General features: G+C 48.4%; 1 protein-coding gene across 5 annotated transcripts in view; it reads right to left on the bottom strand.

Moving 5' to 3' along the window:
* The window catches only part of ltbp3 (latent transforming growth factor beta binding protein 3), a 287,951-nt gene that overhangs the window by 11,729 nt on the left and 263,455 nt on the right, over window positions 1-12,767 (bottom strand). For all 5 annotated transcript variants that reach the window (XM_063036411.1, XM_063036414.1, XM_063036412.1 and 2 more), the window contains 2 exons: window positions 7,253-7,363; window positions 1,243-1,359 (listed from right to left, as the gene is read on the bottom strand). In XM_063036411.1, coding sequence (XP_062892481.1) covers window positions 1,243-1,359; window positions 7,253-7,363 — 228 coding nt within the window. The remainder of the gene's footprint in view (window positions 1-1,242; window positions 1,360-7,252; window positions 7,364-12,767) is intronic.

Here is a 12,767-nt window from a genome sequence, read left to right as displayed (position 1 = left end):
GCTCCGGGCTGTGTGTGACAGCTCATCCAGGAGAGAGAAAACACTGATCTCAAACCTCTGCTGCCTTGCGACGATACCCAGTCATGGGGAAGGCCTCGGGATTAAATCCGGAGGGGGAGATCTGGAGCTGGAGTCTCTGAAGCAGTCCTAAGTTGAGTTCAACGCCAACTGGCAACTCCCGCGACGCGGCCGGTGCCAAACCGCATCGGTCTCTTTGGGTTCATCAGACGCGTGGGTCTGGGGAGCTTGCTACATGGGCAACAGCTTGCTCTCCGTAATCATACTGGCCAGGCTTGCGTATTTAGACAGCTAGGCCGCAACCCCTAAGGTCAACCCTGATCGACAAAGGCCTCACAACGACCTCAATTTTGAATTCCTCTCCCAGCTCAGCTGATTGGTGGGACTAATCAAAATAGGACATACATGGTAAATGGCAGGACATTGAAGAATGCTGTAGAACAGAGGGATCTAAGAATAGTGGTGCATAGTTCCCTGAAGGTGGAATCTCACGTGGATAGGGTGGTGAAGAAAGCTTTCGCTATGCTGGCCTTTATAAATCAGAGCATTGAGTATAGGAGTTGGGATGTAATGTTGAAATTGTACAAGGCATTGGTGAGGCCAAATTTGGAGTATTGTGTACAGTTCTGGTCACAGAATTATAGGAAAGATGTCAACAAAATAGAGAGAGTACAGGGAAGATTTACTAGAATGTTACCTGGGTTTCATCACCTAAGTTACAGAGAAGTTGGGTCTTTATTCTTTGGAATGTAGAGGTTGAGGGGGGGACTTGATAGAGGTGTTTAAAATTATGAGGCGGATTGATAGAGTTGACGTGGATAGGCTTTTTCCATTGAGAGTGGGGGAGATTCAAACAAGAGGACATGAGTTGAGAGTTGAAGGGCAAAAGTTTAGGGGTAACATGAGGGGGAACTTCTTTACTCAGAGAGTGGTAGCTGTGTGGAATGAGCTTCCAGCAGAAGTGGTTGGGGCAGGTTCGATGTTGTCGTTTAAAGTTAAATTGGACAGATATATGGACAGGAAGGGAATGGAGGGTTATGGGCTGAGTGCAGGTCGGTGGGACTAGGTGAGAGTAAGAGTTCGGCACGGACTAGAAGGGCCGAGATGGCCTGTTTCCGTGCTGTAATTGTTAGATGGTTATATGGTTATATGTTATATGGCTAGGTTGCATAAACTGAGGTGAGCAGGGGCCCCGAGTGAAAAGCTGACCGGCTCTGTACCTACCTCGGCACTTCCCGCTGCTGTCCCGCTGGAAGCCTTTATAGCAGTCGCACCTCCGTCCTCGCACACATCGCCCGTACCTGCAGGAACACTCGTCGGAGTCGTCGTAGGAACTGTTATCTGCGAGCGGAGACAAATCTCTTAAACCCTTCACAATGTCGGCCACACCTCGCCGATAACTTTAGCAAAGTTTGCTTCAAAGCTAAACTGGCTAAGGACCGTTTGAGACAGAGAATATTTCCTCTCAATACTGTGCTTACAGATGGTTCGAGATTTGTTATCGGCAGAGAATCAACACTCAGTGGCCTCTTTATTAGCTACACCTGCTCGTTAATGCAAGCGTCTAACCAGCCAATCAGGTGGCAGCATTTCAGTGCATAAAAGCATGCAGACATTGTCAAGAGGTTCAGTTGTTGTTCAGACCAAACATCAGAATGGGGGAAGAAATGTGATCTAATTGATTTTGACCGTGGAATGATTGTTGGTGCCAGACAGGGTGGTTTGAGTATCTCAGAAACTGCTGATCTGGGACTTCCACGCACAATGGTCTCGAGAGTTTACGGAGGACGGTGCAAGAAAATAAAAGCATCCGGTAAGCATCTGTGGGCGAAAATGCTTTGTTAATGAGATGTCAGAGGAGAATGGCCAGACTGGTTCAAGCCGACAGTAATTCAAATAGCCACACATTACAACAGTGCGTCTCTGAACGCAGATCTCGAACGTCGAAGGAGATGGACTACAGCAGCGGAAGACCACGAATGTATCGAATAAAATGGCCACTGGGTGTACATTTGTCAAGCAATTACAAAAGGCAACAGGAACTCTTCAGTTACAAAACTCTTCCAGTTTTATGTTTATATATTCTGTGTTTTTGCCCATTCTTTTCTGTTGCTGTTTGCATGATTTGTTTTTTTTTGGTCTGAGGGTTAATGTTTGTGTTGCTGTTTGCATGATTTGTTTTTTTTTGTTATGAGGGTTAATGTTTGTGTTGCTGTTTGCATGATTTGGTTTTTTTTTGGTCTGAGGGTTAATGTTTGTGTTGCTGTTTGCATGATTTGTTTTTTTTTGTTATGAGGGTTAATGTTTGTGTTGCTGTTTGCATGATTTGGTTTTTTTTTGGTATGAGGGTTAATGTTTGTGTTGCTGTTTGCATGATTTGTCTTTTTTTGTTGTGGGGAGTTGATATTCGTGTGGCCATTTGCATGATTTGTGTTTTTTATGGTTGAGGGTTGATGTTTTTCTTTCAACAGCTTCAATTGCTTTCTTTGCTTCGTGGCTGTATCGCATCCAGGTCTGGTCACCCACTATAGGAAGGATAGAACATAGAAAACCTACAGCACAATACAGGCCCTTCGGCCCACAAAGCTATGCTGAACATGTCCTTACCTTAGAAATTACCTAGGGTTACCCGTAGCCCTCTATTTTTCTAAGTTCCATGTACCTATCCAGGAGTCTCTTAGAAGACCCTATTGTATCCGCCTCCACCACCGTCGCTGGTAGCCCATTCCACGCACTCACCACTCTTTGCATTAAAAACGTACCCCTAACATCTTCTCTGTACCTGCTTCCAAGCATCTTAAAACTGTGCCCTCTCGTGCAAGCCATTTCAGCCCTGGGAAAAAGCCTCTGACTATCCACATAATTATTGCCTTTCATTATCTTAGACACCTCTATCAGGTCACCTCTCATCCTCCGTCGCTTCAAGGAAAAAAGGCCGAGTTCACTCAACCTATTCTCATAAGGCATGCTCCCCAATCCAGGCAACATCCTTGTAAATCTCCTCTGCACCCTTTCTATGGTTTCCACATCCTTCCTGTAGTGAGGCGACCAGAACTGCGCACAGTACTCCAAGTGGGGTCTGACCAGGATCCTATATAGCTGCAACATTACCTCTTGGTTCATAAACTCAATCCCACGGTTGATGAAGGCCAATGCACTGTACGCCTTCTTAACCACAGAGTCAACCTGTGCAGCAGCTTTGAGTGTCCTATGGACTCGAACCCCAAGATCCCTCTGATCCTCCACACTGCCAAGAGTCTTACCATTAATGCTATATTCTGCCACATTATTTGACCTACCAAAATGAACCATTCACACTTACCTGGGTTGAACTCCATCTGCCACTTCTCAGCCCAGTTTTGCATCCTATCAATATTCTGACAGCCCTCCACACTATTCACAACACTCCCAACCATTGTGTCATCAGCAAATCTACTAACCCATCCCTCCACTTCTTCATCCAGGTCATTTATAAAAATCATGAGGAGGAGGGATCTCAGAATAGAGCCCTGAGGCACACCACCGGTCACCGACCTCCATGCAGAATATGTCTCATCTACAACCACTCTTTGCCTTCTGTGGGCAAGCCAGTTCTGGATCCACAAAGCAATGTCCTCTTGAAGCCCATGCCTCCTTACTTTCTCAATAAGCCTTGCATGGGGTACCTTATCAAATGCCTTCCTGAAATCCATATACACCACATCTACTGCTCTACCTTCATCAATGTGTTTAGTCACATCCACAAGAAATTCAATCAGGCTCGTAATGCACGACCTGCCTTTGACAAAGCCATGCTGACTATTCCTAATCGTATTATGCCTCTCCAAATGTTCATAAATCCTGCCTCTCAGGATCTTTTCCACCAACTTACCAACCACTGAAGTAAGACTCACTGGTCTATAATTTCCTGGGCTATCTCTACTCCCTTCCTTGAATAATGGAACAATCCTCCGGAACCTCTTCTGTCCCCATTGATGATGCAAAGATCATCGCCAGAGTCTCAGCAATCGCCTCCTTCGCCTCCCACAGTAGCCTGGGTACCGGTCCCGATGACTTATCCAACTTGATGCTTTCCAAAAGCTCCAGCACCTCCTCTTCCTTAATATCTACATGTTCAAAATTTTCAGTCCGCTGTAAGTCATCTCTACAATCACCAAGATCCTTTTTCATAGTGAATACTGAAGCAAAGTACCTCTGCTATCTCCTCTGGTTCCACACACACTTTTCCACTGTCACACTTGATTGATCCTATTCTCTCACGTCTTATCCTCTTGCTCTTCACATACTTGTAAATAGCCTTGAGGCTTTGGAGAGGGTGCAGATGAGGTTCACCAGGATGCTGCCTGGTTTAGAGGGCATGTGTTATCACCTCAGACAAACTTGGGTTGTTTTCTCTGGCGCGCTGGAGGCTGAGGGGAGATCTGATAGAGATCATGAGAGGCATAGATAGAGTGGACAGGGAATATCCATTTCCCAGGGTAGAAATATTTAATATCAGAGGTCATGCCTTGAAGGTGAGAGGAGATAGGTTCAGGGGGGATGTGAGGGGTAAGTTTTATAACTCAGAGAGTGGTGGATGCCTGAAATGTGATGCCTGGTATGGTGGTAGAGGCAAATATATTAGAGGCTTTTAAGAGGTATTTGGATAGGCACACGGATGTGAGGAAGATGGAGGGATGTGGACACAGTGTAGGTAGGAGGGATTAGTGTTTGGCTGTTTTTGATTTACTTTTCTAGCTGGTTCAGTACAACACTGTGGGCCGAATGGCCTGTTCCTGAGCTGTACTGTTCTATGTTCTATAAATAAGATCTTGGTCAGACCCCATTAGGGTACTGTGTTCAGTTCTGGTCACCTCACTACTGGAAGGATGTGGAAACCATAGAAAGGGTGCAGAGGAGATTTACAAGGATGTTGCCTGGATTGGAGAGCATGCCTTATGAGAATAGGTTGAATGAACTCGGCCTTTTCTCCTTGGAGCGATGGAGGGTGAGAGGTGACCTGATAGAGGTGTACAAATGATGAGAGGCATTGATCGTGTGGGTAGCCAGAGGCTTTTTCCCAGGGCTGAAATGGCTAACATGAGAGGGCACAGTTTTAAGGTGCTTGGAAGTAGCTACAAGGGGGAAGTCAGGGGTAAGTTTTTCACACAAAGAGTGGTGCATGCGTTGAATGCAACAGGTGGTAGAGACGGATACGATAGGGTCTTTTAAGAGCCTCTTAGATAGGTACATGGAGCTTAGAAAAACAGAGGGCTATGTGGTAGGGAAATTCTAGGCAACTTCTAGAGTAGGTTACACAGTTGGCACAACATTGTGGGCCGAAGGGCCTGTAATGTGCTGTAGATTTCTATGTTCTATGTTCTAAATGTACGTTTAAACCTTTGGAAAACCTATTCTCACCATCTTTATCCCTCTCTTTCACCTCATTTCTATCTCATTCACCTTCCCCTCTCTTCCCCTCCTTCACACAAGTTCAGCTTGCTTTCGCATTTCTCTCCCTCGACCCCGCCAACTTATTTCCATCGTCCAGATTTCTCTTTGGCCTTACCTGCATGTTATCCAGGAGGACGGCCAGACTTGGAGCTCCCTGTTCTCAGTCGGCCAAATGTGGAGTTTAGTAGCCACTTACAGACGATAAATTCCACTATTCTCCTCGTTTCATTTCCTATGTCACCTTCTTGTCATCTCAGCTCTTTAGGCCTGGTTCTCTCTCTATTCCAGCCTTTTCATCTCTCCTTGCCTCACCTTTTCACTCTGACAGGACTCGTAGGCCTGCACGAAGGGGGACAACCTGTTGGGCCTCAACGGGGCCCACTGCACAGGATCAGACAGAGTTGCAGAGATTTGTAGGATGATGGAGCTCCATCACGAGCACTGGCCTCCCCAGCACCGAGGACATCTTCAGAAAGCTGATGCCTCAACAAGGTGGCATCCATCATCAAGGACCCCCACCACCCAGGACGTGCTCTCTTCTCATTGCCAGCATCCGGGAGGAGGTACAGGAGGCTGAAGACACACACTCAATGTTTTAGGAACTGATTCTTCCCCTCCACCATAAGATGTTTGACATAGAACAGATACAGGCCCTTCAGCCCAACTAGTCCAGGCCGACCATGGAGTCACAATATCCCATCCCCTCCATGTACCTACCAAGTGCTTCTTAAATCTATTTACCAGTGTAACACCCCGGTTAAGATTTTTTACTGTTATGCCGTAGGTATTTCATTTTAGCATTTCTGTGAGAGCAGGCTGTTCTGCTTTCAGCCTGTTTGGGTTTGAGCTGAGATCAGGGGCTTCGTTGTCCAGCTTAGGGACGTGGCGTCAGCCAGTCAGGATGGTGTGGAGGACGCTGGGCGGAGAGGTTCTTGGTGAGGGCCATGGGTGCGGGTCGAGGAAACTTTGGCGGGAGCTGGGAGAAGGCAGGAGGGGAGATGGCTGAGGCTCCAGTCCCTGCTGCACGAGGTGCTTTGTGCAGACGAATGGCTTCATGGAGGAAGGGCCAATACTCCCTTGCGGGTGCTTGTTAGTTCAAGATGGGTTTCGAGCAACACCCGTGGTGTGTGCTTTCACGCAGACTGAGGGTTAAAGACAACTTCAAGATGAGCTCCAACTTGACTGCTTAATTATAATGGGCCTCCTTTGCTTTTTTTTCCCGTTTTCTTTAATAACTCTTTGGTTAAGTTAACGTTCATAAATATACTTCTGTATAATTGTATGCAGAGTGCGGCCTGTTATTTCTTGCCAACGGGGGCAGTAAATCTCACAGCGTTCACGCAAACCGGGGTTCGGGCGGGCGAGAGATCCCAACCTCACGAGTCTGGTGGGACCAAAGTCGCGCGCGCGCACGCGCGCACACACACACCCTAGGCGTACGGAGCCTGTGAAGGTGGGTTCCTCACCGCGGACTCCAGTGGCTGTTAGCGAGGGACATCTCCAGAGACACTCAGTAAAAAGGGGCTTCACTAGTTTACTTATTTAGAGATAGACTACGTAAGCCACACCGGCCAGCTACACACCGATTTAGCCCCAGCTTAATCACGGGACAATTTACAATGACCGATTAACCTACCAACCGGCACGTCTTCACTGTGGTCTGCCCGAACGACTCCTCCTCACTCTCCTCGTTAAATCCGCCCTCTCTTCGTAGCTGGCTCGAATACCCCTCGGGGCTTTAAACAGATTAAGGGCTGTACTGCGGAGATTGAGGAGGGGAGGGGGTGCCTTGGAAACTCACCGTCACTGCTCTGCGACGTTTCCAGCTGCTCCCGCCGGCTCCGGTCCGCGCGTCGCCCCGGACGCAGGCCTGGAACCCACCGAGTGGCGTTGCACAGGTGGGGGAAGTTGGCTGCGAAAGACGAGACCGCGCGTTAGTGGATTCGTGAACAACTTTGGGGAAGCGGGGCCGGGTGACCGGCCCAGAGAGGGCAGGCGGGCGAGTCCAAATCCTGAAACGCTCCTCCTACGTTAACCCTTTCAGCCCCGGGGTCATTTCCGCGAATCCCCCGAACCCGAGGTTCCAGGTTCGGACCCCGCTCTCTCAGGACTAGTAGCATTCGCTTTGAGGGGAAGGAACTTGGGAAGCAGGCCCTTCACTAGGGTCCTCCGTTCACTCACCTCAGATGGTGTGTCAAGAATGAGGGGGTGGGGACGGGAAATCTCGTTGGAACCTGTCGAATATCGAAAGGCCTAGATAGAGTGGATGGAGAGAGGGTGTTTCCAATAGTGGGGGAGTCTAGGAAGAGAGGGCACAACCTCAGTATAGGGGGATGTCCATTTAGAATGGAGATGAGGAGGAATTTCTTCAGCCAGACAGTGGATCTGTGGAATTTGTTGCCACCGGTGGCTGTGGAGGCCGAGTCATTGGGTGCACTTCAAAGCAGAGATTGTTAGATTCTAGATCAGTAAGGGCGCCAGAGAGAACACGGTTGAGAGGGATAACAGATCAGCCGTGCTGGAATGGTGGAGCAGACCCGATGGACGGAATGGCCTAATTCTGTCTTATGGACGCATACGGTGAAATGCGTTAGCGGACCGACCCGACCGCGCGCTGGGGGGGGGCGGCCCGCAAGTGTTGCCCTACAGTCTGGCGCCAGCGTGGCGCGCCCACGTTGTTCGGCAGAACGGTGCAAGTGACAAGAGCTGCGGAGGCCCCTTCCCTCCCTCCCACAGGACAGGCCTCCGGGCCTCCAGCCTCCCAGTGGAGTGGACTCGCAGACCTGCTCACTCAGAAGGGGGACAGAGGACAACCACTGGGTCAGACTTCACTGTTAGGGCGACTTTTGGGTAAATAACATCGGCCACCAATTTTCAATTCTGAATATGGATTGTAGGTTTATTTTGAAATGCAGCTCTCAACTACAGGTTCCAACAGACCAAGCAGACCAGGAAAAAGGCGCTGAACGGACTCTCTGCAAATGCATGAATCCAATCAGCATCCCATTGCATGGGTACGAGGGTAACTGACATTTATCCTGGGTGTGACGTTGGGACGATCCAGGCATTTGAAACTGTCACATGTAATTCAAAGGAAGCATTGTAAATGTGGATTTGTTTGGATTCTCTAGAAATTTCTTTGATATTTAACACAGGGGTCCCCAACTTTTTTTGCACCACGGACCGGTTTAATATTGACAATATTCTTGTGGACCGGCCGACCGGGTTGGGGGGGGGGGTTCAAGTAGGGTTAAACTCACCTCAACGTGTCTTTTACAGTTAGGGTTGCCAACTTTCTCACTCCCAAATAAGGGACAAAAGTAGCAGTCAAATGCCGGGACACTTTACCCTGGGAAAAGACTACCATGACCACGAAGCCTTGCGCGGGCACCTGTGTGAACATGCGCGTACGTGCTGATTTTTTCCCCCACAAATCAGTTTCCCCTTCATCTTCCTGACTATACTGTACATACATTATTTCTACTTTATATAGGCTGTGCATTTATCATATCATTCCTGCTTTTACTATATGTTAGTGTTATTTATTTTCGGTTTTATGTGTTATTTGGTATGATTTGGTAGGTTACGTTTTGGGTCTGAGAACGCTCAAACATTTTTCCCATATAAATTAATGATAATTGCTTCTTCACTTTACGCCATTTCGGCTTACGAACGGTTTCATAGGAACGCTCTACCTTAGCAGGGGAAATACGGGACAAGGGCGGTCCCGTATGGGACAAACCAATTTAGCCCAATATACGGGATGCCCCGGCTAATACGGGACAGTCGGCAACCCTATGTTCAAATTCAACAGTGTGTGACGGAATGAGGAAAGGTGCAGCTGACTCGTATCGCTTCCTCGTGGCCCGGTAGCACATGCTTTGCGGCCTGGTGGTTGGGGACCGCTGATTTAACATATAAAACGCGTGTAGAGCTGGGCATAGGCAGACCTTCCCACTGAAGGTGTTCTCCATACGATGCCTGCTGTACCTTGCTGTGTTCAAATAACGAGTCTGCTTCATATCTACTAGCACGTTTCTTCATTCACGCGACCACGGGCACACAGGGCGCGTCACCGGCAAACTGCGTTAAGGGAAGTCTCACGGCAGGAAACCAGGCCAGCGTCCTTATTCCCTGTTCGCTGTTACGCAGCTGTTGGACGAACCGCGGGTGAGCGGTCAGCGCACAGGAGCGAGATCGGACTCCTGGTTGAGTGGCACTGGAACAAAAAACTCTTGGAGCTGATTGTTGATTTCAGGAGGGGAAGGTGCACGAGCAAGCACCAGCCTTTTTTCTGTTATTTTCCTGTTTCTTTTTGTGTTACTTATTTAGTAATCCTGACCTTGATCTCTGGGCCGTACCCTCCAAATATCCGGACCTGCCTCTCGGTTTTTTTGCACTACCTTACTTTCCATTTTTCTATTTTCTATTTATGATTTATAATTTAAATTTTTAATATTTATTTTCGATTTGTAACCCAGGGAGCGGGAAGCGCAGAATCAAATATCGCTGTGATGATTGTATGCTCTAGTATCAATTGTTTGGCGACAATAAAGTATAAAGTTGAGTTCTCTTTATCTAGTTTTAGTGAAGATCAGATCACTTTTTAGGTTATATTTATGCAGGAATAGTGAAAATTCTAAAGGGTTCACAGACTTCCTGGCTCCACTCAGTGATGTTTTTCTTGTAAGTGTGGTGTATCAGATGCTACGTTACTGTGACGCTATTGCAAGTAAGCTTCCACTCTCGCTGAGCACCCGTGTACTTGCGCACAGGACAAACGAACTCTGTTTTGACTTTGCCCGACCTGCTGGGTTCCTCCAGCACTTTGTGGGCGTCAGTTTCACTTTGACACCTGCTGCCCCATGCGAGATGACTTTATTAATCACACTTTCTTCCGGTAAGAGATCACAGCGATCACTGGCCCTTTACTTCCTTGTCGGAGTTGAGCTTTTGCGGTGTGGTCCGAAGTCTCGAAGGCGCAGGACGGTTGCGGCGTGGCGTGTACGGGCCGGATCGAGGTGGCTTGGCCCGGGCACGAGAGCTTTTACTGTTTGCATGATTTGTGTTTTTTTTCCCCTTTCTCTGCACATTGGGTAATTGACCATCTTTTTTAAAATGGGATGCACTGGTTTTCTTTGCTTTGTGGCTGCCTGTAAGGAGACAAAACTCAAGGTTCTATAATGTATACGTACTTCGATAATAGGAGGGGAGGAGAAGATGGCGGCGCGACGCAGCGCGTGCGGCCGCTCCAAAATAATATTGATATTTGTTAAGTAGGTACCATGCACAATCCTGATTTGATAGAGACAGATGTGAGAAGCATGGAGGAACATCTGGAGAAACTTCTGAAATGCCCGCTTCGCTGCCGCTGCTACTGTGCGATCGAGAATCTCCGGAGGGGAAGGCCCCGAATCCTCGGCTTTGCCTGTTGCCTGTTGCCTGTTGCCGGGGCCGGGGTCGAAGCGCTCGGCAGAGATGGTGCTCGGTGCTCGGTGTCGGAGGGCTGGTCGGAGGCTCGAAGTTTTCGGACGGACTCGGAGTCGGACTGTGGTCGGGTGCTTCCAGGGTGCTGCATCGGCAAGTTTGCGGTGCTGCAGGTTCATGGCAGGAAGAGAGTTTCTCTTCTTTCTACCCTCTGCGTGAGATGATGGGACTTTCAAGAGACTTTGAGACTTTTTTTTACCATGCCCATGGTCTGTTCTTTATCAAATTATGGTATTGCTTTGCACTGTTGTAACTATACGTTATAATTATGTGGTTTTTGTCAGTTCTTTTAGTCTTGGTTTGTCTTGTGTTTCTGTGATATCACACTGGAGAAACATTGTATCATTTCTTCAATCATGCGTTACTAAATGACAATAAAAGAGGACTGAGTGTCCTCATAATCTAATCTAATCTAATAAATACACTTTGACCTTCGTAGCTTCTTTCCCCTTCCCTGCGCGTTGGACGTTGGATCCCTGTCCCGTCACTGCACATGCGGTGAAGGAGGGACTGAGATCGTAGGCAAAGACACACTGTAGGAACAGAATTAGGCCATTCAGCCCATCGAGTCTGCTCTGCCATTCTATCGTGGCTGATTCATTATCCCTCTCAACCCCGCTCTCCTGCTTTCTGCCCATGACCTTTAATGCCCTGACCAATCAAGAACCTATCAGCCTCCGCTTTAAATCTACCCAGTGCCTTGGCCTCCACAGCCGTCCAAGGCAATGAATTCCACAGATTCTCCGGCAAAAGAAATTCCTCCAAATCTCTATTCTGAGGCTGTGCCCTTTTGGTTCTAGATATTTACATTACTTATATTAAATTTCATTTGCCATTTACCTGCTCACATCTCAATTTTGTTTAGATCTAACTGTACTGATTCTGCTGTCTGTTCTCACCACCCCCCTGCCACCCCATTCTTCTAAACTCCAGTGAGCACAGGAAATCCTGCGTCTGACCTCCGAGGAACACCCTGTTTGGGATTTGTCCCTTTCAGTGCTGATGACACCAAAACTGAGCGGAAAAACAAATTATGCAGAAGGTTTCAGTCGAAGCAAGCAGCTGAAGAAGCGAGTGGAAGAAATCGGGTAGAAAAAGTCTTTTTTTTTAACACTGCTGGGGGAGAAGGGTCTGCACTGCGCAGGCGCGTGACGTAGCGCGCCAAGGTTTAAAAAGCAGACCACCATATACAGCGGCCATCGTCGCAGTGGACTGAGTCAGAGTGGGGCGGCTTTGGCTCATCAGGCTTCGGCAAGAACAGGCAGAGGCCAGGGTAGGTTCTGGTAAGTTTTTTATTCAGATTGTCTAGCGTAGAGAGAATGCCAGGCAGGATGTTGGAATGCTCCTCTTGCAGGATGTGGGAAGTCAGGGAGCCCTCCGGTGTCCCTGACAACGACACCTGCAAGAAGTGCATCCAGCTGCAGCTCCTGACAAACCGCGTTAGGGAACTGGAGCAGGAGCTGGATGACCTGTGGATCATTCGGGAGAATGAGGAGATTATAGATAGTAGCTACAGGGAGGTAGTTACGCCAAAGGAGCAGAGGACAGGAAATTGGGTCACTGTCAGGCGAGGGAAGAGGAAAGGGCAGGCAGAGCAGGGTTCCCCTGTGGCCATTCCCCTCAACAACAAGTATACCGCATTGGATACTGTTGGGGGGGATGACTTACCTGGGACAAGCTGCAGTAGCCGGATCTCTGGCACTGAGTCTGGCTCTGCAGTGCAGAAGGGAGGGGGGAAAAGAGGAGAGCGGTAGTGATAGGGGACTCGATAGTCAGAGGTGCAGATAGGAGGTTCTGTGGTCATGACAGAGAATCCAGGATGGGTTTGT

This window comes from Mobula hypostoma, chromosome 30 (assembly GCF_963921235.1).
Source record: "Mobula hypostoma chromosome 30, sMobHyp1.1, whole genome shotgun sequence".
In the NCBI taxonomy this organism is placed as follows: domain Eukaryota; kingdom Metazoa; phylum Chordata; class Chondrichthyes; order Myliobatiformes; family Myliobatidae; genus Mobula; species Mobula hypostoma.
This window is presented reverse-complemented; position numbering and strand designations above follow the sequence as displayed.